Genomic DNA, 23745 nt, shown 5'->3' with positions numbered 1-23745 from the left:
TTTGTACAAACAAAACCAATGCAACCAAAATTAGAAGGAAAGCAACAAACTAGGAGAACATTTTTATAACAAAACTCTCTGACAAAGGTTTAATTTCCCAAATATATAAGGAACTAAGTCAAATCTGCAAAAAATCAACCCATTCCCCAATCGACAGATGGCCAAGGGACATGAATAGGCAGTTTTCACATGATGAAATCAAAACTATCAATAAGCACATGAAAAAAGTGTTCTAAAACCCTCCTGATTAGAGAAAAGCAAATTAAAACAACTCTGTGGTACCACCTCACACCTAGCAGACTGGCCAATATGGCAGCAAAGGAAAGTGATAAATATTGGAGGGGGTGTGGCAAAATTGGGACACTAATACACTGCTGGTGGAGTTGTGAATTGGTCCAACCTTTCTCGAGGGCAATTTGGAATTATGCGCAAAGGGCTTTAAAAGAATGCCTGCCCTTTGATCCAGTCATACCACTGCTGGGTTTGTTCCCCAAAGATAAGGAAAAAGACTCTTAGAAAAATATTTATAGCTGCACTCTTTGTGTTGGCAAAAAATTGGAAAATGAGGGTATGCCCATCAATTGGGGAATGGCTGAATAAATTGTGGTATACGATGGTGATGGAATACTATTGCGCTCAAAGGAATAATAAACTGGAGGAATTCCATGTGAACTGGAAAGACCTCCAGGAACTGATGCAGAGTGAAAGGAGCAGAGCCGGAAGAACATTATACACAGAGACCAATACACTGCGGTAAAATTGAATGTGATGGACTTCTGTACTAGCAGCAATGCAAGGATCTGGGACACTTATGAGAAAGAGCACTATCCAGAGAAAGAACTGTGGAAACAAAAATGCATTCTACATATGATTGACCACGTAGTACAATAGGGATGTGATTAGGGTTTTGATGTTAAAGAATCTCTCTACTGCAAATATGAATAACATGGAAATAGGTTTTGAACAATGATACATGTATAACCCAATGGAACTGCTTATTGGCTTTGGGAGAGGGGAGGAAAAAGTGGGGGGGCAGAGATCATGAATCATGTAACCATGTAAAAATATTCTAAATAAAAAAAAAAGAAAAATAATTAAAAAAAAAAAAAAGAAAACCAGACAGATTTTTTTATTTGATCCCAGGTATGATAAAGAAATTGAAGTATGGAGCTGTCATGGCTGGACTTGTGTTTTAGGAAAATCGCTTTGGTGGTGGAATAGAAGACAGATTGAAGCAGGGATTCCGGAGATGTTGCAAAGGAGCAATGGATAGGCCTTGGCAACAGATTAGGCATGGGAGTGGGGTGGGGGAGGAAGAGTTGGGATGATGAAGAATCCAGGCTGACTCCTAGGTTGCAAGCCTGAGGGCTTGGGCAGATGGTGGTGACCTGTGCTGTAACAGAGAAGGCAGGGAGGGGGCAGGATTTAGGGGGAAAGATAACAGGTTGTTTTGGATATGTTCCATTTAAGAAGTCTCTTGATAACCAGTGTGAAGTGTCTGAAAGGCATTTGGAGATGGGAGATGGAAGGTCAGCTGAGAAGTTAAGGCAAGAAGGGAAGAGTTGAGCATCATCAGTGTAGAAATCGTAACTAAATCCACGGGAGTTGATGAGGTCATCAAGGGAAACAGTATAGTGAGGAGAGGCCTGTGGAACACCTACAGCTGGAGAGCGTGATTTGGATGAGGATTCCGTAAGGGAGATGGAGCAGCAGACATGATAGGAAGGAGTGAACTAGGAGAGTGGTGTCTCCAAAACCTAGAGATGTTATAGAGAATTGGGTGATCAGCAACGTCAAAGCCTGTTGAGGAGAAACTGGACTGCGGAAAGGCCACTGGATTTAGCAACTAAGGTCATTAGTTTTGATGAAATTAAGTTGAAAGCTAGATTCTACAGGGTTAAAAAATGGAGGCGCCTATCATAGGTGTCCTTTTCAAGGATTTCAGTCCCCAAGAGCAGAAGAGATAGAAGATAGCAGGGAGATGCAAGGCTCAAGTGAGGGTTATTTGAAGATGGTTATTTGAAGATGGGGAGAGACAAAAACACATTTATAGGAAGTAAGAAAGAAGCCCATAAATAGAGAGATTGAAAATTAATGATTAAGTGGGGGATTAGAGAGAGGGGGATCTGCTGGAAGAGATGGGTTGGAATGAGATTGCTTGTGCAGGTAGTGAGTGGGATTGGCCTTGGTGAGGAATAAGATCACTTCATCATGAGACAGCGTAATAGGAGAATATAGTGGCAGAGGGCAAATGTGAGTAATATAAGATGAGGAAGAAAGAAAAGCACAGTACAAAGGAAAACCCCCATCCCCAAGCTAAATAGAAAAAATTAATGGCTTTCATTTTTTTTTTATTTTGACCTTAACATCAAGCAAAATGTGCATTTCAACATAAAAGTAGAATAGGAAAAGGATTGTACATGAAACAAAGAATCGCTTATTATATACACATTGCTTTTCCTTTTAAATATATAATAAATTCAACATGTAAATTTTGAATCTGCTTGTCTGATTTCTTCTAATCTCTTCTGTACACTTATAAAATGCTTCAATCACCCTATTTTCTGTTAAGATTAAAAATGATAAAGACTGATATAATAAGAGAAATTAGTAGTTTAATTAAAGCCATGGTCATGTTGGTAAAATATATATGACCGTGCCTGACTAACTTTTAGATTTACCGCCGGAGCCCATCTTGTCCCTCTCCTACGCCAGCCAGCCACTCGGCAAAACCAAGAGAGCTCCTCTAGGCCGTCCTCTGAATTTAAGCTGCCCCCTGCGTGGGGACCTTTGACGTCCCCACACCCAAAGACCAGAAACCCATTGGAATCATGGGTAATGTAGTCTCAAAGCCCCCACGTGTCCATAGGGAGTCTGCTAGACACTTCCAAATAGCACTTCCCTGAATTCAAAATAAACATTTCTTTAATTTTTTAAAGTTTGTTTAATTAATTAATTTAGAATATTTTCCCATGGTTACATGATTCATGTTCTTTTCCCTCCCTCCTCCCATCCCCTCCTGTTGCCATTGAGCAGTTCCACTGGGTTTTACATGTATCACCGATCAAGACCTATTTCCATATTATTAATATTTGCACTAGGGTGATTGTTTTAGAGTCTACATCCCCAGTCATATCCCCATCAATCTTTCATTTATTTTTTAAGCAACGCTCTTACTAACCCCTAACTTCTCCCATCATTGTTTTTCATTACTTCTGACACACTGGCCTCCCACTAGGATAGACAAATGAAAGATGATCACGTGACTTAAATAGAAAATAATCTTTATATCTAAAAAAAAGGTTATCTTTTTCTCATATAAAACTTCCAGTGAACTCTGAACAGGTATATCTTTACATCGAAGGATCTATGATCGTATAATCTTGTCAGGTGTAAGAAATAAAATGAACATAAAAGGATAGATTTTAAAATATGGTTTCAATGGTTTTTTTGAAAGCCGTTTAGAAAACTGAAGCCACGTGCCTGTTGAGTTATTTTAAAGCGACCCACCATTACCTGCTCCTCCCATCCTCGCTCCTGCTCCACAATCACAAAAAAGGAAGTACCAATCCAGGCCTCAGTCTTTATACTTTTCTCTACATGATTATGCTTCTTGCCCACGTGATTACGCAGGAGAGGGCACCAGTTACCTCTTGGGAAATGTAGTTTGAAAGAGCCCTGGGGCAGCTGGATAGCTCAGTGAATTGAGTCAGGCCTAGAGACAGGAGGTCCTAGGTTCAAATCTGGCCTCAGACACTTCCCAGCTGTGTGACCCTGGGCAAGTCACTTGACCCCCATTGCCAACCCTTACCACTCTTCCACCAAGGAGCCAATACACAGAAGTTAAGGGTTAAAAAAAAAAAAAAAGAGCCCTAAATGTCCACAGAAAGTTTAAATCAGGGACCTCAAAATTAGTTCAAGGACCCCCAAATTTCCAATATCACACAGGGTAAACTGCATGTGGAAACTTCTTCCATCAACATGGATGGCAAATGATTTATTACTTAGGAGGTAAGATTTGGGAAGTTGCCTGAAGCAAGAATGGCTAAGTGACTTGTCCAAAGTTACCTGTCAAATAAGGGTTAGAGGAGAATTTGAAACCAAGTATTTCATACTCCAGACCCAGTATGCTATTATTCACTAGAGAACCAAGTGCATTCTCTTGCAAATTACTTATAGTACATGCACCTAACATTATGGATTATAGTTAGGTGTCTTCTAACCTTCAGTACTAAAATTAAATTGTTTTTATAATTGCAATAAATAATTTTCTGTAAAAAGCTACAGCTCAACTTTAAAAGAATAACATTTCTACAAAATAAGAAATTAGGCCATTTGATATAAAAACATTTCATTTAATTCTTTATGCAAATATATACAGTTAAACGATGTATTACAAATTAATATAAATCAAAAGAACTGAAGAAATACTTCTTTAAAAAAAAGCTCATGAAAAATTTTAATTTCAAGTAGCTAGTTAAGGCACCAATTAGATGGATCTTGGATGTTCACATGTACAACCATAATAGAGAAGTTCTGAACTCTAAACAAAGAGGACAGAGCCACAAAAAAAAAAAAAAAAAAAAGGATTCTTAGAAATAGCTCTGGAGCGGCTCTCCCAAAATGACTTCCAGTTGCTGAATTGTCTTCTGGCACTGATTTTCCACTTCTTCACATTCATCTGACAAAAAAACAAACAAACAAAAAAAACCAAACCCTTTAGTCAGTCTTCTTGACCTGGTTCCCTCATTTTCCCCAGCACCCCTCCCAAAAGGACCTGAATACTGCACAGTAACAGCGTATGAAGTACTGCAGAATAAGACTCCAGATATACCCCCCAAATGAGAAAGAAACCTTTGAGGTCACAGGACAAAGTCATCTACTTAAAACTTATCAGCACTGTTGCTCTTTTCAAAGACTACAAAAAGCTCTCTAAAGTCTAGAGAAACAAAGCAGGGAATACTGGTTGTTCCTCACATGTGCAGTAGAATAGCTATGATTGCACCATATTCTAAAAATCTATCCACTACCTAATTTCTACTTTGTTGGGAAAAATTTTCTATAAAGCATTTCCAAGCTTGCCAAACACTTATAGTTCATTAGATATTAATTTAATTTACATTATTTCATTCAATCATCACAACAGCTATAGTAATAAAGTGCTCTTTTTTATCCCATTTTACAGGCGAGGAACCAGGCTCAGAAAGTGTTAGTGACATTCCGGGCCCTCACAGCTCCTGGGCCTAACTTTATGTCCATAACTGGCTTACACACATCTAGTAAATCTGGGTATGACTTCAAATTAAGTAACAGGATTACCTTCCATGAGCTCTGCTAAGAAAGGAATGGATTCAGGGAGGAGCACAATGTAGTTTTCCCTTAGCTTTTCAGCCAGCTCTAGTACAGTAATCAAGGCAGCAAATCGAACCTAAAATAAAGAAAAAACTACAGCTTGATACATACATCCCTATGTAGAGACCTGAAAAATGAGAGGGCCTCCAACTTTGGAATCTAAGTATTTCTTTAGCTATAGAGCAGTGATTCCCAAAGTGGGCACCACCGCCCCCTGGTGGGTGCTGCAGCGATCTGGGGGGGTGGAGGAGCGGTGATGGCCACAGGTGCATTTATCTTTCCTATTAATTGCTATTAAAATTTAAAAAAATTAATTTCCAGGGGGCTAAGTAATATTTTTTCTGGAAAGGGGGCGGTAGGCCAAAAGAATTTGGGAACCACTGCTATAGAGAATGCTCTTCAAATTTTTACTTCAGAGGGCCCATAACTTTTAATAATTTATGGTAGGTAGCATGGACAATGATTAGGCAAAAAATTAATTTATTTTACTCAGAACAACATGTGGATGTCCATTTAAAACCAGCTTATCTGACCATATGTTTTACAAATAAGGAAAATGAAACACAGAGAACTAAATCACCCAATCAGTACTTGAGGTTGGTATTTGAATTTGGGTCTCCTGGGTTTAAGTTGAGTGTTCTATCCATTATATATCATGCTGGGATTGGAGGGTGGGGGAGAGGGGCCGTCTTTAATCATTACAGTTAATCAATACAATACAATTACAACCCTTGTCTAATAAACTTGCTGAAGATAAAATGATATTCAGAAATCAGGAAGATCCAGAGGAATACAAGATCACCAACCACTTCTCGTATTTCCCTGCTTATCCATCTTATAATAAGGGTATCAAAATGTTTAATAGCCTGATAACTAAACCAGGCCACTAAAACTTCTGCCCTTATACTTGCCCTGTACTTCTGTCTTCACTACTTGGTGATACCGAAAACAACTCTTTGCTATGGGTATGCCATAATTCATCATTATGTAAAGTTATGGGATACTACAGACAAATAGCAGCATCACTGAATGATCACATAGCTCCTACCTTAGGTGACGTGTGCCGCATCTTAAGGAGAATTTGGTAATTTAATGGCTTCCAAAGAGAGTCATCTGCCATTGCTACAGAAAACTGAGCAATACACGGTATCAGGTGCTTTGTCACTCTTTCCTGGAATGTCTCTTCTCCTCCAAGCATGTTTTCGAGCTATTAGGAGGCAAAATAAGTACTATTATAAATTGTCTGAATGTTCAATTTGCACAAAAATCCTTATTTGTACATTTCAGTAATTTTCAAAGATGAGCAGAATGAAATAATTTTAATATTCTAATTAATACCCCATGAATTGTTATATTCAGCAATATAAGGCAAATATTACAGGGATGAAATCTGCAGGGAGGTTAGCAAATTTATCAAGTTTTTAAGCCTTCATATCAAAAACAGGTGACATTGTCATCACTTACCATGCCCTCTTCTCATCAAGGATCTGAATGGATAAAAACTTTACATAAAATATGCATCATATACTTGGGCCAAGTTGCCTTGTCAGAATAGAAGGAATATTAACAGAAGCAGGTACTATGAGAGAACAAAAACCAGCTCTAGAGATATAAAAACTCGTGAGGATTTCCTGTTCAGTCTCATGAGTATTATAGATATACACTAAAATAAGAGAATGAATAAAAAATGAGCAGCATGGTTTTGTTTTGAGATTAAACATCTCTATCTTGGCCATTCACATGTCTGATCCCACTAATGACTGAGGTTTAATTTGCTTCCGGCCTGTGTCAGTTTGCACCTCTTAGGCAGCTGGGTGGCCCCATCCAGGGGCTCTCAATATTGGCAGTGGTCTTAGTGTATTCACCTGATCAGTTTAGTCTAGCGTAGCAGCTCATAAGCCCTGAGCTCAAGCCCGCCACAAACCTTATCATTCTCTCCTTGGCAGCAGGGTTTAAAGACATGTGACACCACATCTAGCCTCACGCAGATGAATATGAAATATTCCCCCAAACTCAAAACAAATTCAATGATGCTATAAGAATGTTAACAAAAGATTCTGAGTGCTCCATAGGGGCACACAAAGGAATTGCCTTTGTAAAGTATAAGCTTTGAAAACTAAAGACATGCTTGATTCCAAGAAGAGAAAGTTCTTTTCTTCATCAAGGACAGCAGTGCTCCTTAGCCACAAATTCTTATGACTAACATCACACACCTACAGAGTATTATCTACAATTTATTAGTTACAAGATACAGTTTATTTGTGAGAAACTGAGGGAATCTTCTTTATAAAAGAGAAAATCTCATTCCAATACCTGATCCACCAAAGGCATCATCAAGGCTTCAGCTCTCTCTTTGCTTACAAAATGCTGAGTATCAAAGAGAAAGATTTTGTGTAGACAATCCAATATAAACTGCAGTAACAAACAGCTCTTTTCTGGGTCATTTTCAGAGTCAAAAAAGGCTTCATCTACAAATGGGCAAAAATTTGGAAAGAAAAGTTTACATGGCTCGGCAAATCTCTGTACTGTATGTATTAATTGGAAGAGGAGATAACCACTAAGTCTAACAATATTTACTATTATGTAAAATCCATATTGAATCTGCTTAACAAATCATACATCAAAACAAAAAGAAAATGAAGAGAAAAGAAACACAGATTCTCCTGCTTTGTACCCTTATGGTTCTTCTTTAACTTTCACCACATTAGTTGCTGGCTTTTCATTTTCTTTTTACTCTCCTTCAATGTAGGTATGCCCCCAAGGTTCTATCATAAGCCCTCTTCATCTCTTTCTCTATATTCTATATGGCCTTATTCATAGTCTCTAGATATCGATTATGTTCTTTAAGCACCTAATTCCCAAATCGATATTCCCAGCTTCTCCCAGAACTTGAGTTTTTTATTTCCAATTACACTTAGATGTTAGGCAAGTACCTCAGATTCAAATCTTAAATCATACCCATAGTCTTCACCTTTAACCAGCTCCTCCTCCTAATTTCCCTACTTCTGTTAATGGAACTAGTACCCTCTCAGTTCCCAGGGCCACTCCTCCTGTTCTTTAAATGTCCAATCAACAGTTCCTAATGTGGGCATTTCTCTTTCTGCAATATCCTTCAATTTCTAACCCTGCTTTCCACTTGTACCGAAACCCCTCTAGCTCAACTCTTCTTTACTAAACCATTAGAACAGAGCCCAGTAATTGGTGATCCAGTTTCTAGTTTATTCCTTTCCAATCCATCTATATCTTAATGTACTGCTATGATCCTGTCATTCTTCTCTATTCAAAAACCCTGGGATTAAAACTGGTTTCCAATTGCCTAATGAACAAAGCATTAAGCAACCGATTTTGGAATTCAAGGTTTTCCAAAATTTGGATCAAACCTGATCTTGCATGATCCCTCCTTTCAGAAACACTGATCTACTCTTCACCCTCTGATCTTAACCTGATTTCCTTTCCTCTGCTTTCCCTGACAGCACCGCCTTCCCCTGTCTCCCACCTTAATGTAAGTGACCTTTCCCTCACCAAATGTCTCATAGCACTTCCTGGGCTTATTGTTCCTTTGCCTCTAGCACACTTAATCCTATACCACACTTAATTTGGTATGTGTCCTGCTAATTTCTTATTAGACTGTAAACTCAAAAGCAGTAATTGTTTCATTTTATCTTTATATTTCCAGAACTTATCACAGTGACCTGCATATAGAAAAGTTTAACTGGATCAAATTTTTCCTAAAATTAAAAAAAACAAAGTTTTTCTTGTGCTAAATCTTCTTGTTCAAAAAGCGAGTAACTAGGGGACTAATATTTTCTCTTCCCTCACCATTTTAAAGCTTTCACCCCACTTTTACTGCTCTTTCTCCATTTTCTTTCATGATTTTTCCTGTCTTCTAATCGCAGAGACCTCACCCTAAAGCCTCCATCTTTTTTTCTCAACACCTTCTCTACTGGTAATTTCATTCTCAGAAATTAAATTACCACACTCTGTAGACAAATCCCAGATTCTTTCTATAATAATATTATGATCTAACTTCAGACCTAACCTTCCTTAAAACTTATGCTTTCCTGAAGATGGGAGGTCCTAGGTTCAAATCTTGCTTTAGACACATTCTAGCTATGGACAAGTCACTTAACCCCAACTGCCTAGGCCTGTGATGATGAACCTATGGCACGGGGGCCAAAGATAGCATGCAGAGATCTCTATGGGCATGCTCACTGTGCCATCTCTGCCAGAGTTAATTAATAGAAAGGCAGAGGGACTTAGGTGGAACTGTTTCCTTTCCCCTCTCCACCATGTCTCCCCATTCCTCTGCCCAGCAGCCCAATGGAAGTGCTTAATCCCTTCTTTAAGCAGAGCACCTGGGCCACTCCCTCCTTTTCTCTCCCTTCCGTCTGAGGTGGTGGGGGTAGGGGGTTGTGGCACTTGGTCTCTGGGGGAAAACAGGGTGGGGGTGGGGGCAAGGCACAGCACAGTCTGGGGGATGGGGCATGGCATGTGGTCTCTAAAAGGTTTGCCATCGCTGGCCTAGCCCTTACCACACTTCTGCTTTGGAACCAGTACTTAGTATTTATTCTAAGATAGAAGGTAAGGGTTAAAAAAATATATATATATATTTATATTTCTATTGGCTTATAAGATGTCTCCATCTACCTGTACCTCAGATTCAACACGCCTGAGACTGAAGTCATCTCTCCCAAAGTTTATCAATCCCTCCTCTACAGTTACCAAGGCCTCAAATCTGGGCCCCATCTTTGAATTTTCCTTCTACCAAGTTACTTCTAACAGTCAATCAGTTGTAAAGTTTTTCCTCCATAACATTTCTTCTATCTATTATCTCCTTTCTACTCACTGCTACTGCCCCAGATCCTGCTCCAATCTTTTCTCTTTTGCCTAGACTTTTCAAATTCCCAATGGAATTGCCTTCTACTGATTGTGGCTCTAACCCAAACTACAAACCATCGCCAAAGGAATCTTCCTAATGCACAAGTCCGATCATTCCCTGGACCTACAACCTTTGCTGCATTCCCACTATCTGCCAAAAAAAAAAATCCAATCTCCACGGCTCTCTGTGAGTAGTCCTGTTCAATCTTATTTCGCATGACTCCTCTTTCTGTTTTCTATGCTCCAGCTAAAGAATACTCATCATTCCCCAACTCTGCCCTTCAGTCCCTTCATCTTTAATTTAGCTTTCTGTGATACATCAACCCTACTTAAGTACCTTTCCTAACAACTCCCAGCACCTAAGGCAGGAGCTATTCCTCCTTCCCCAGATTCCTCACAGCACTTGTGCCTCCCTTCAGTTTCTTGTGGGCACTATCACTTTCTATGTCCCTATATATTATCTTTCCTCAAGCCTTCAAGTAAGCTCTTCATAGGCAGGGGTTTTCTTATTCCTCAGTTTCCTAAGAACAGAACAAGAATTCCCTGAATCTCAGAGGGGCTTCAGAAATGCTCACTGAAGTAAACTATCCCCTCCATTACACCTTACAAAGTGCTACAAATATGGTACATGGTAAGAGTAAAATATCCAAAAGAGATAAAAATATACCTGTTTTGGAGATGTTGATCTGATTCAAAATATCGGCAAAAGGTTTCACTAAATGGCCAGCAAATAAAGTGAAAAGTCCTTTCAGTTTTTCAGCAATGCAATCTGCCAAGTTGCAGAATGTCAGCAACCTATCCTTTACAGCATCTTCTGTTTTGGCCCAATCAAACAACTGAAGGAAGAAAAAGATCCATTTCCATTGCATACTTTTCTACAACAGCTGTCTGGTGCAATTCAGGACAGAATGAAGAATAGTCTTACCTTAAAGAAGAGGGGTCTGAAAGTAACTTCAGAAAGTTTCATAACCATGCTCACTAAACAGTTAATTATACAACTTTCAGTTTGACCAACTTCCTCTAGGTTATCCTGAATGTGAAAGAGAAGTTTTTTTAGTTCATCAGTCATAAAGACATTTATTTATGGTTTGCTAAGTAATTTACATTATGTCCTATCAACTTCCCTAAATTCTTGTGGTTTAAATACTATAGATATCATAATCCTCATTTTATATGAGGAGATGTAAGGCTCAAAGGGATCAGTGATTTTCTCAAGATCAGAAAAATCTTAAAGGTAAAATGAAGGACTTGCAACTAGTTATTGCTATTCAAGTACAAGGCAATAGAGGTATCATACTCAAGATCCGTAAAACTCTTGAGTGCAGCCTAAACCAGATTAAAATGTAATTCAGAGATATTTAACAAAACATATAAAAACTCAAAATGGATGTTAATTTGTAGTTTTCCACATGACCTACAAGGATATTTTTCTATTCGAGTTTGGCACTACTACTAAAAAAACTTAAAATCTAGTTCTTTACTTTGACCCCAAATAACTTAGGAATTATGATCTTCAGTAATAGTGAAAAAACAAATCTCACTTGATATTTTAACTCCTCTTCTCTCTTTATCTCAACTGCCATATAACCTATAAATTGAAAGCTATATAGAAAAGGTAACCAAAATTTATTGCCTCAAAATCTATATAAGAAAAATTTGGATAGAAACTAAATCAGAATAATTAGAAATATCTCACCTCAGAATGTTCTGCTCTGAAGTTCAGGGCTTCTAAGAAAAATGATGTTAATTGAGACTGGTGGGAGTTGAGATCCTCCTTCTCCATTACTGCAATGTGCTCCTGAAGGATGCTCATGAATGGACCTATTTTATTCTACCAAAAATAAAGTGAATAGCTATAAGTCCAGGTTTCTCATTGAGTTTTACTATTCTAAAAATCATTAATAAAGAATTCAAAGAGATGTATATTATAGCCAGGTCCATAATGCCCAAAGATAAAAGCCTCTACATGTAGTTTTATAAAAAAACAAAAACAAAAACAACAACAACAACAACAAGAAAAAAAACCCCTGAAAATTATTCTGACCTTCCAGTTTGTCCCAATTTGTTTATAAACTGTGTTGAGTGCTAACAATAAGACTCTTGGAGAAAGTGTAGTAGCCAATGTTGCTTTCAGGGATGTCACCCGGAGATTTGCCTGGGAAGTAGAACCCATTTCCTTAGTAATCACTTCCCAACGAATTGCCTATAAAAATAAAAGGGGATTATTAGGGCCTATATAAAGCATGTGTATAGGAAATTCTTTTCTCCAGTAATATTTTATTGAATTTCCCCTCACCCCAATTATATGTGGAAATAATTTTTAACATTTCTTTTCTAACATTTTATGATCCAAATTCTCTCCCTCCCTCACTTCTCCAATCCCTGAGATAGGAAGCTATTTAACATAGGTTATACATGTGCTATACAAATGCTATCATGCAATACATATTTCCATATTCCATAATGTCATGTCATGAAAGAATGTAACAGATGTACAAGAAAAAACTTATGAGGAAAATAAAGTGCCTGGTAAGGAACTTCTTCCAACGAAGGACAGCACTTGCTCTTTAATTTGGTGAATACTGCAGAGCCACTGAAAGGCTCAGGGACTTCTTCAGTGTCACATAACCAGGATAACATGAATAATTCACAGCTTTTCCATGTTTGGATTTTTAAGATTCAGAATAGACCATGACTTCCCTACCCCACCCCTAATTCTGTGGCCTACCTGCATCAAAATACCCTGCAGATATGGACTGAGAAAATGTGGAAGAGTTTCAACAACTTTCTGAAGGGCTGCCAATGCACTGAGCAAGTAAATCTCACTTGAGACCAGCTCGTTGGTATTCTCCAATGTAGCCAGTAATGCAGGCATAAGTCTAAAAATAATGGGCAAAACATTAGTACATCTAGTATAAGATTAACTGCTCCAAAGAAAAGGGAAGAATGCAAAACAGATGAAACCCCAAACCAAAATTCTACTGATTATAGCAATATATAAATGTAGTCTTATACTTTTTTAGTTACTTATGTATCTAATGTGCTATAACAAACAATGGGAGGGTCAGTAATGTTGGCACTATCACCACAGTTGCTTATTATGAGATGGATATGCAGGATCACCCTAGAAAGTCTGGCTCATCCTAACCCAATGGGATGGGATCAAGTCATGGCAGAAACAAATACGTTCCCACCTCTCCATTCTTAACCTTTATTTACAAATGGGAATTAAGTTATTTTGTATTTGTTGAAATGGCAAATCATTCTTTTCTAATTGCATTTACATCAACCCCAAAACAAAGACTTTAGCAACTTCTATATGTATTTTGTTCTATAAGAATACCTGGGAAGATGAGGTATTGCCAGTGCTCCCAGGACATAGGTGACTTCAGCTATACACAACAAAGCACTTCCCAATACATTCTTCTCATCCTTTGTTTCAGGATTGATAAGGTTAATGGCTGCACTCAATACAGGAACAAAAGTCTCTGAATTTTCTGTGCCAAAATTTTTGCACAGTAACTTCAAACTGTACAAAGCAGTCTGTCTGTTAATGGCTTGTTCTTCTTCTTTCTCTTTTATTTTATGCTGTGCAATAGTCAAGAGATCTGGAACCAGTCTCAAGAAAAGGGCCACCTTAGGACAAGAAGAATTTGAACAAAAATTTTAACAAAATTTGAATTTGAACAAAAATTCAACACAACTGAAGTAAAAAAAATTTTTTAAGCAAGTAAAACAAAATTTTTATTCCACTACCAAAAAGACTTAATAAGATGCAATAATGCACATCAGACACCTAAGGTGGAGTAAAGTTAGACCTTTCCCTTACCTGTCCTTTTTTCCACTTTGTGTGCTGATGTAGCTTATTGTTTAAGAGGTCCATTGCTTTACGACGGACAGAAGGTAGTGGGTTAGTAACCAGTCCTCTAATCACGGGAATAAAGGTTTCTGTAGGCAGTAAGGAATTAACCTGTGAAGCATAAAAAGGAGAGATTCATTCATTAAACCATATAGTCTATGAGAAAATATAACACATTCTATTTCTGGAGAAATAAGTACAAGTACATAATTGGGGAATGCTCCACCAATTATTAGAAAATCCTATTTCCAATTACTGGGAAAACATAGGACTAACTGAAAACCAACCAAACAAACCCATAAAGGTGTAAAAAAGGTAAATTAAGCTAAACAACAAAATCAATAGCAACAATGAAACACCTTCATTGAGAAGGAAAATTAAAACTCACCTTATCCAGCATATCATAAGCTTTACTGAGGAGTGCTCGCCAAAACTTTGCAGTTAATTTGTCAGCATTTTCCTCTACAGACTGTGCCACAGAATTAATGTAACCAAGAACAGTTTCAAGTAATCTAAAAGCAAAGAATTGTTCAGTTAACAGTGATTATGAAAACATTTAAAGCAAAGAAAGAAACAAAAATTCACATTTGTATTCTTCTGAAGCAGAAGGCAATTAAATCAATGGTTTCTTGGTATCAAAGATGCTTACATATGTTCAAAACTTACAAAACTCCTTAGTATTTCCATAAATGATGAAATCTACTAAAAGTCTTTCTTAGATAGACAGAAAGGTTGGAGGGGTAGTTAGGGAGAAGTGTAGTACTCTCTTAATTTGAAATATTAAGTAAGAAAAAGAAAAAAGTCTTATTAAAAGATTTTTAAAAATTAACATACCTCTGTTCAAGGCCTTGTAAAGCTGTAGCACCACCACCTTCCACAACCTAAGTTTTCAAAAAGATTATTACAAAAGGATGAAAGCTGAAATTGAAATTGCTTAACTTGTACCAAAAACTTAAGTTGAAGACTCTACTTTCCATTGCAATTGTTTTCAGAGATTATAGACTTCATTCAGATTGAAACCATTGATTCAAACCAACCCGCTCTTCCCACTTATAAAGTATCTTGGTTTTCCTTCAAATTTAAAAGACCTCAAATTCCAGATATTTCTGCTTTGGCAAATTTTCTAAATTACTGACTATTTCTAATTCAAGGAAGAGTTCCCAGAAGAAAAGAGTGTAATGAAAGCATTACCTTTTGGATAAAATTATGAGAAGCCAAGAGCTGAGATATGAAAGACACCGACAAAAATGTAAAATGCCGTAGCTGCTTGCTAGTATGAGTATCCACATTGAAAACCTGTACCATTTGTTCTTGTATCTTGGGCTTATGAGATAATGTTTTGGGGGTTTCGTCTAGAGAAATAAAAGGTAATACAGCTGATATCACTACATTTCAAGCTTAAATATTAGTACAGAAATGAACATGATGTGCTTTAGTACATGCACAGGATATCATGGGAAAGAGGGAGTAATAAATATTTACTTAGAAACTTCCATGGCATTCACAAACACATACAAAAGGTTGCATAAGAGTGATCTCTACTCACCTTCTTCTTTTTTCTTAGGCATTTTGGTTAAATAACTGAGTATATTCATTAAACTTTGGAGTTGTTGCTGGACAGTAAATTCACAAGAGACGGAAATCCAAAATTCAGTGTCAGTCTCTAAGATGGCATCCTATTTAGAGAAGAGGGGAAAAAAGGCTGAAAAGACTATCTTTCGAGTCAATAAAAGTTAAGGAAATTTAAATGAGTGGGGGGAAAGTTTCTAATTTTCCTTCAGTAAAAGAAATCAGAACACATTATTCCCTACAGTCAAGTGTCTATACAGTACAGTACACACTGGTAGTGCTATATTCTAAATCAAGAAAAAGGGGTGGAAAAAAAATATTCTGTGACTTCCTACTGGGAGCCATTTTGTAGCTACTTCATTATCCAGAATTTCTAAAAATAAAATGGTAAGAAAAATGAAAAAAAAAAAAGAAAAAGAAAAAGGGGTGGAATAGGAGGAGAGTGAAGAAAACAGCCAAACGACTGATGGATCTACTTATATATAATATTGAATTCCATCCCAGTAAGCAAGAGACTATCATCTTAGCCTTCCCTTCTCCTGGTATCCTTTGTTTTAAGGTCCTATTCATTTGCAAAGATAGTTATCAAGATTAAACTTCCTTGTAAACAGGCAAAGACAATTAATAGTACCCTATACTCTACCTTGTTTGAAATATTCCCTTTGAAAATCCCTTATAAGAATGAAAGCCTAAAATTCTCATAATCTGATTCAAACACTAGTACTATCCAGTCTCAGTGGATATGTCCATTCATATGCCCATTCAGTTTTTATCCCACCCTAGTACTGGAACTAACACCTTAGAACCATGCTATCTTAAAACACAATGGTCTAAGAAAGTGAAATCATTAACTTTCCTGTATAACTATACCTCATATTGATGTTAATGCAATAAAGTTGCACTAACCCAACTTATTTACCAACTTTTCATTGCTTCCTAAACAAAACCATGCTCAAAGGATAAAGATTTGCCACTAATAAAAGGAAAATGAACTAAACTCCACCTTAGTTATTATAAATAAATCAATTCTAAAAGCTTTCTGAGCAATTTAAGTATCAATTGACTAGATGGAAGATCTTTTAAGGTGATTAATTTAAAAGGGACAACACTTATTTGAATGTGTAAATTTGGGTAAATTTGTTTTAAAAACCAGTCTCATTATAGTTATATACTTTCTGTTGAGTTATTCTTTACTCCCAAACCCACACCCCCATACAACCAATTACAAAACAGGTTTTGATATTTCATCTCAGCCATTATACTACAGAAATAATGCTTTCAGACTAGGGAAGGGAAACAAGGTCAGTTTTTAAAAGTTCACTGTTAAATGTTTTACATAAAATATAGAAGTAACCACAGACACATTTAAAGTGGATATAATCTCAATCAAGAGCAATGCTGTTAAATTTTAAATTCACATGTTGGGAAGATACAACAGATTGTCTATAAAGTATTAACATCTTTTTCCCATGTCCCAACCCAGTATTCTGACCTTTTCTCCATGGGCAGCAACCAACACTGTTTTAGTAACATACTGTTCAAAAAGCAACAGCAGGAGAATCCAGAGGAATTTCTCTGCACCAAGAGTATCAACAAGTTGTACAAGGATGGGCAGGCGCCTGTGCTCAGGGACATGAGGCAGAGCATCCACAAACACATTTATAATTTTAACGACAACTTCTTCTATGTTTCTTGTGACATCTGCAGAGCCACTACTGTCTGCCTGTAAACCAATAAACAAGAGTAAGAAAAAAAAAAAAGCAAGTTTCTGCCAGATGAAGCAAACTGATTCTCTGAGTCATGAGTCAAAAGAAAATTAAGTCCTAAGATCCCCTAAAAAATATTCAAGAAAATTTAATGACTAAGGTCCTCCCAATCCATACATAACTGCCTACTTAGCGGTTAAGACATTGTGCTAATTGTGTGAGGACCCAAGGAGGCATAAAGAAATATACAAAAAGGAAAGATAAGGAACATTTAAAATAGTTTGTAAGAGCCAAATTCATAGTAGCTTCATAGTGAAGTTAGGAGAAGCATGGGCTCAGATCTCACTTCCAACAGTTACTAGTTATAAGATCGTTGCCAGACTTTATTTAATTTAAAGCTCTGGGGTTTTTTATATGTAAAATGGGCACAGTAACTGAACACTGTGCCTTCAACTTGACTAAAATAAAACGACTTATCTTCTCCATTCTTTCCCTTCTATTTCTGTTGAAGGCACTACCATCTTTAGACATTTAGGTTCACAACTTGAGAATCACCCTCCAACTCTTCCCTCCTCTACCTCGTTGCTCACATCCACTGAGTTGCCAAGTCTACTTGATCCCGCCTCCATAATATAATTTGTATACATCCCCTTTTTCCTACAAACCACCACCACCTAAAATCAGTCCCTTCTTATTTCTTAATAAGACTATTACAATGGATTCCTCTATCTGGTCCCCTAGCCTCCAGCTTTTCTTCTCTTTAAAATACCCTTCATATAGCTATGAATTGATATACACAAATAAAGGTTTGAATATGTTACTCTCCTGCCTAAGAAAGTCAAGTGGATCTTTTTTACTTCTAGTATAAGTTAAAAATACCTATTTGGCTTTCAAAGGTCTTTACATATGAAAGGCTGTCTTATTGCACATTAATAACACCAGTTAGCATTAATTATAGCATTGTAAGGTTTGCAAAGCACTTTATATGTTTTTTTACATGCACTTTATATGTTATCTGTTATAAGGGGATTAAGTTAGTAAGGTAATAAACTGGTTGTAATAAGGGAATAGGCTAGAGGTTAATAGGGAAATTAAGGCAAGAGGTAAGGTTGTAATAGGGGATAAGGCAGGTAAGGGACTAAAGGTAGTGTGAATAGAGATAAGGAACTTGTGGATAGGGGTTTGTGGACCCCTAAGGCAGTAAAGTGGATAAGGAGACTACAATAGTGGAGCGTGTTAAATTGAGGTGGTAGGAGAGGTAAAAGAGTTGCAAGGGAGAGGATGAGGTATTTTGGGCAGGCAGCTACAGCGTAGGAGACACAGACTGGGAACACAGGTTTGAGACAAAGACACTGAAGGGAAACAAACTGAGCCCTTCAGGTAGGAAGGGCACTTCTACAGACAAAGGTCAGGGCCAGCCAAGAATGGCTTGAAACTGACTAGAGGGCTTTCTAGTCAGTTTCTCAGGTTCACAAAGGAAGAGTCCAGAGGAAGTATAGGGATTACACTTCCTCCAAAATGGAAGCCTCCAATTCCCTTCAGGACCTAGATACAATATTATTCCTTTCTCCCCTTCTCTCTCTCCTATCAATCAACTAATGAACTAGCCAAAGGTTTGATTAAGTGACAAACAGGGTTTATTGAGTTTTAGGGTTGATTGGAAGGGATGGAGGGATACAAGGTAACTCTAACAGCCGCCTAGAGAAAGCCTCAGGTTGGGGAGGGACACAGGAATATGAGACTGAGAAAGGACCTAACTCAGCCTTAAGAGGTTTTGTAGCCTATAGGGTTAGGAAAGTTGGATACAGTGATTTAAGAGATAATTTGTAACAAGGGTAAGCCCTATTTGACTATGGGAAAACTAAATCTACCAAGTTTAAAAGCTACCACCCAGATCCACCCTCCTTTCAGAAACCTACAGAAATTCAGGAATGGAAAATGATGACTGGGAATAGGGGAGGTACGGGAGATCCAAAGGAAATAGTTAAGCTATCAAATTTTAAGAGAAAAGCTGCAGAATATAGGCCAAGTTTTCAGTCCAAAGACAGAGCTCAGTTGACCCTTCTATTCTCACTGAGTCTCCAGGGTCAACTGTTCCTCCTCAGGATTCTAAACCCTTTTCAACTGTCAGAAATTGTGCTGTAAGGCTTTGCAGGGTTGATATGCACCCTTTTGCACTACATATCTCACTAGATTCTCATAACAACCCTGTGAGGTAAGTGCTAGCAACAACAACAACATCAACATCATCATCATCATCATCATCATCATCATCATCATCATCATCATCATCATCATCATCATCATCATCTTCCACATGAAGAAACTGAGGCCAAAAGTTAAGTGACTTGCTTAAGACACAGAACTAATAAATATATGGAGTAGAATTTGAACTCAGATCTTCCTACAAATTCTGGGTTTTATCATTTTTGCCATCCTAAGTTCCACCCAACTGGATTGTTTACTATTCCTTGTATGCAACAGTCCATCTCTTATCTCTCCACCTGGTTGTTCCATATGCCTGGAATGTGTGCCCATCCTTACTTCAGCTTAATAAAATCCAGGATCCTTCTGAAATCAGTTTCTTAAAATCACCCAAGAACAGTGATGGTCTTTTTAAACTTTTTAAAGAGGGGGCCAAAAGAAAGGAAATGGTCATCTGTTAGTCTGTTTCTAAGGCAACTCTTTAGAAGTTTCATTGTATTGTATACTACTCATGGTATTCATCAGATTAGGAATAATGTCACAGGGCCAAATAGAACTTTTCAGCCCCCCACCCCACCCCCCAATCTGTAGTTTGCTCATCACTGCCTTAGACAAACCTATCTTAATTCACCTACTTGTTAGTGTTCTGTCAGAAATTACTTTGTATATATTTTGGATTTAATTTTCTATGTACTTGTTGCTCCCTTTCAATAGCATACGGGCTCCTGTTCTTCTACCCCAGAGCTTAGCGAACTATCCGATATACTGGAGGCACCTAATAAATGCTTACTGAATGACTACCTAGGCCACATATTTCTACCTTTTCTACAAGAACAGTGTAAGATAAATTTCAATGTTTTGTACATTCACAGCATTTCCTTAATATAGCAGTTTAGAAATGGTGTCAAAAATTTTTTCATGTACATGATCTATTTTTTTATGAAGTCACACTAGCATTTTGTAACTTCTATTTGCTTTTCTAGACATATACTAACCTTTTCTTTAAGGATTCACTAGTATGAATACTTCCTCTACCCATGCAGATTGCAACTACCCTTAAGTATTACTTAGATATTTAATGACATGAATAATCTTATTATGGCCTAAAGATACTCTTGGGTTTTCTCTTAATTCAAATTTTTTGTTAAACATCTAAAGAAAATGACAATGCAATACTGATAACGTACCTGGATAAGAGCAGGAATGACCATTTTCACAGTCTTGTTGATAACTTGAAAGCTATAAGTATCATCAAGGCGCATAACATTGGCTCCCATGAATGTAAAAATGGGCATAATGTTGTGCAAAACTTTATCCTGAAAGGAAACAGATAATCAGAATTGTCATCTTTAAAAACATCTAATAGAGGCAATATGGCTTCTTAAATTATGAAATACTCAAGTATTTCAAGACAAATCACTGCTATGAAATAATATCTTTATAAAAAAAAACTCATTTAAGAAAAAAATTTTTAATTGCTTAGGTACAACTAACGCTATTTGTAATGAATACGCACTATCTTAAGACACAATTCATGAGTTGCTAAATATTCAAAATAGTTTATAACTTTACTTTTCAATGTAAAATAGTTTAAATCAGTTTATTCCTGAGATTTGGCAGGTATAGTTCACTTGTGGTTTTCAAAGAAAGGTAGGCTGTCACTAAGAGAAAACAACCTAGAACACTTTGCTGTCATGCCAAATTGAAAAATGAGATTAAGAGAGATGTTTGATATTTGAAGCCAAATTCAATGTAATCTGATAAAGGAAAAGTTAAGGGTCAGCAAGAAAAGCAAGCAATGGAATATATTCTTGTCAAAGTCATTCTAAAACATGTCAATAGTTTGAATAAAAGATTAAAACTTCTAATAAAGAAAATGGATAGGGGGTAGGTAAGTGGCTCAGTGAACTGAGAATCAGGCCTAGAGATGGGAAGTCCTGAGTTTAAATCTGGCCTCAGACATTTCCTGGTTGTGTGACTGAGCAAGTCATTGAACTCCAGTACACTAGCCCTTACCACTCTTCAGTTTTGGAACCAATACACAGTATTGATTCCAAGATGGTAGGTAAGGGTTTTAAAAAGAAAAAGAAAGAAAATGTATTATAAACTTGTGAGCATGTGCACAAGGGATCCACCACTTAAATCTCAGGCAAAGTATACAATCTGTAGTTCAGATTAAGGAACAAGACCAAAACCTCCTGATGTCTGTTGGCAGAAATATATTAAAAATACAATTTGAATCCTTTTTTTGGGAGGCATAATTAGCCCTTTTTTAAGGCGCAAACTGCAACTTTAAATTACAAAGTTAAATTTAAATATCACAATCATGTGTATGGGGTAATAATATACAAAATGTATATATTTCCCCTACTGAGGATTTTCTAAACACAAATGACATCATGTATAAGCCCTACTTTTGTATTTCCTTTTGGGGAAGAATATGCCAAACACTGTGCTAAGTGTTGCCCCTGGTCATACAACATGTAAATATCTAAGGTTTGATATGAATTCAGGCCTTCCTGACTCCAGGCCATTGTTCCACTAGAAGTTCCTCTCTAAAAGTTCCTCACAGTTAATTAAGCTTTATTCATTTATCTAGAGAACTAATTACAAAATATCTCTGCATCTGAAACATTAATTTAGTCCAGTATTTTCCAAACTGAACACTTTAAGGCTTGAAATTTTGAAATCATAATTGCTGAGGAGAAAAGATAGGGGTGGGAGTGAGGGCAAAGAAAAAGGGATGGAGAACACCCCTGGAACATAGAGGAAAGGGAGATTTTAGAGCAAATCAAGAAATTAAGTCTATTTTCATTCTGAGAAATTATCATATGTAATAAGTACTTTAATATATAATTTCATTTTGAACATTTTAGAGCACAGAAGTTCTGGAATACTAGACTCCAAAAGGGATTATATCCCACTTTCCCTACAAAAAGCCAACTATTGTATAGGGACTATCTCCAACACAATTCCACTTCTCTCCCCCACTGTGTCACAAATCCCACTGTTCATTCATCTCTTGTAGCTAGAGGTGCTGGGGATACTTGGTCTCTGTGCTCTCTGATAGGCCAATCCCTTTTGTAGAAAGGGAAAATTTTGGAGCTTATGCAACTTCAGGAAGAAAAGGAAGGGAGGGATCTGCAATGTAGATCTCATTACCATATCCCTCCCTCCCACCCCCAAAGCCAAACTTCTTCAGAACTTCCTATTTCTGTTAAAGGATCTTCTTTTTGCTGAAGGGTCCTCCAGGTTTTCAAATTCATTATCTCTTGACTCCTCAACCCACCCGAAACAGCATCTTTAAAATTACTAATGATCTTTTAAGTGCCAAACCGATTGCCTTTTCTTAGCCTTTCTGGCCTCTGTAGCATCTAATGGTTAGCCACCCCCTACTGAAGAGATACAGACCTTCTGTTGGGTCAACTATAGAAATTCATCTCTGTCCATTGTAAAAACTTAAAGCAGAATTTTCTAACCTATTTAAAAATCTTCCAAGTAGAAAATTTCAATGGGTTTTGACCCCATTTACTAAAAATATAAAAATACATATTCTAATTAGTTAACAAAAAAGGCTAATTGACAATGGTGTTAATTTTTTTTACTAGCCAAATTTCATATTTTACATAACTGTTGAAAGAGTTGAAAAATGATTTCAAAAATCATGATTTAAGCATAAGCTGCCAATAAAGCACTTCTTCCCAAGGTTTCTGTGTAGAAACTCTATTATATCATGTAATATACATGAGACCAGGATTCTACAAAACCTTTCCTCTTTTAGAACAAATGATTCATTCTAGAACTTGAACTCTGTTGTAAAAATACTTTAATAACTAGAAAGTAGGGATTCTGCTTCATAGTCATAAGAAAACTTAAACAATCCCTAAAATTTAACATAAGAGGCTATTCTAACCAAATCAGAAAGGACCAAAGAACTGATTTATATTTGAATTTATTTATTATTTGAATATAAGCTCAAGAACAGAAGCTATATATTACTTTTGTATTTGCACAGTCAGCACTCAGAACTGTGTCTGTTGGGAAATAAGGCACTTAAATGTCTCATTATTTAAAAATTATCATATTACTTTTAAGTTACAACTGTCCTTGAGTTAAAATAATTCCAGCCTTAAAATGTCAAGCTAGTTAGAAGATTAAAAGGATACCTCCTTTTTT

General features: G+C 36.9%; 1 protein-coding gene across 1 annotated transcript in view; it reads right to left on the bottom strand.

The window, feature by feature from the left end:
* Positions 1–4399: 4399 nt before the first annotated feature.
* The window catches only part of HEATR1 (HEAT repeat containing 1), a 56834-nt gene continuing 37488 nt past the window's right edge, over positions 4400–23745 (bottom strand). The window contains exons 28-44 of the mRNA XM_044676944.1: positions 20757–20885; positions 17151–17381; positions 15636–15765; positions 15281–15441; positions 14924–14970; positions 14478–14601; positions 14060–14200; positions 13574–13866; positions 12959–13109; positions 12275–12433; positions 11927–12061; positions 11156–11260; positions 10898–11066; positions 7666–7820; positions 6401–6559; positions 5320–5428; positions 4400–4681 (exon numbers count right to left, since the gene is read on the bottom strand). Coding sequence (XP_044532879.1) covers positions 4593–4681; positions 5320–5428; positions 6401–6559; positions 7666–7820; positions 10898–11066; positions 11156–11260; positions 11927–12061; positions 12275–12433; positions 12959–13109; positions 13574–13866; positions 14060–14200; positions 14478–14601; positions 14924–14970; positions 15281–15441; positions 15636–15765; positions 17151–17381; positions 20757–20885 — 2487 coding nt within the window. The 3' untranslated portion in view covers positions 4400–4592. The remainder of the gene's footprint in view (positions 4682–5319; positions 5429–6400; positions 6560–7665; positions 7821–10897; positions 11067–11155; positions 11261–11926; positions 12062–12274; positions 12434–12958; positions 13110–13573; positions 13867–14059; positions 14201–14477; positions 14602–14923; positions 14971–15280; positions 15442–15635; positions 15766–17150; positions 17382–20756; positions 20886–23745) is intronic.

This window comes from Gracilinanus agilis, chromosome 4 (genome assembly GCF_016433145.1).
Source record: "Gracilinanus agilis isolate LMUSP501 chromosome 4, AgileGrace, whole genome shotgun sequence".
Lineage (NCBI taxonomy): Eukaryota > Metazoa > Chordata > Mammalia > Didelphimorphia > Didelphidae > Gracilinanus > Gracilinanus agilis.
This window is presented reverse-complemented; position numbering and strand designations above follow the sequence as displayed.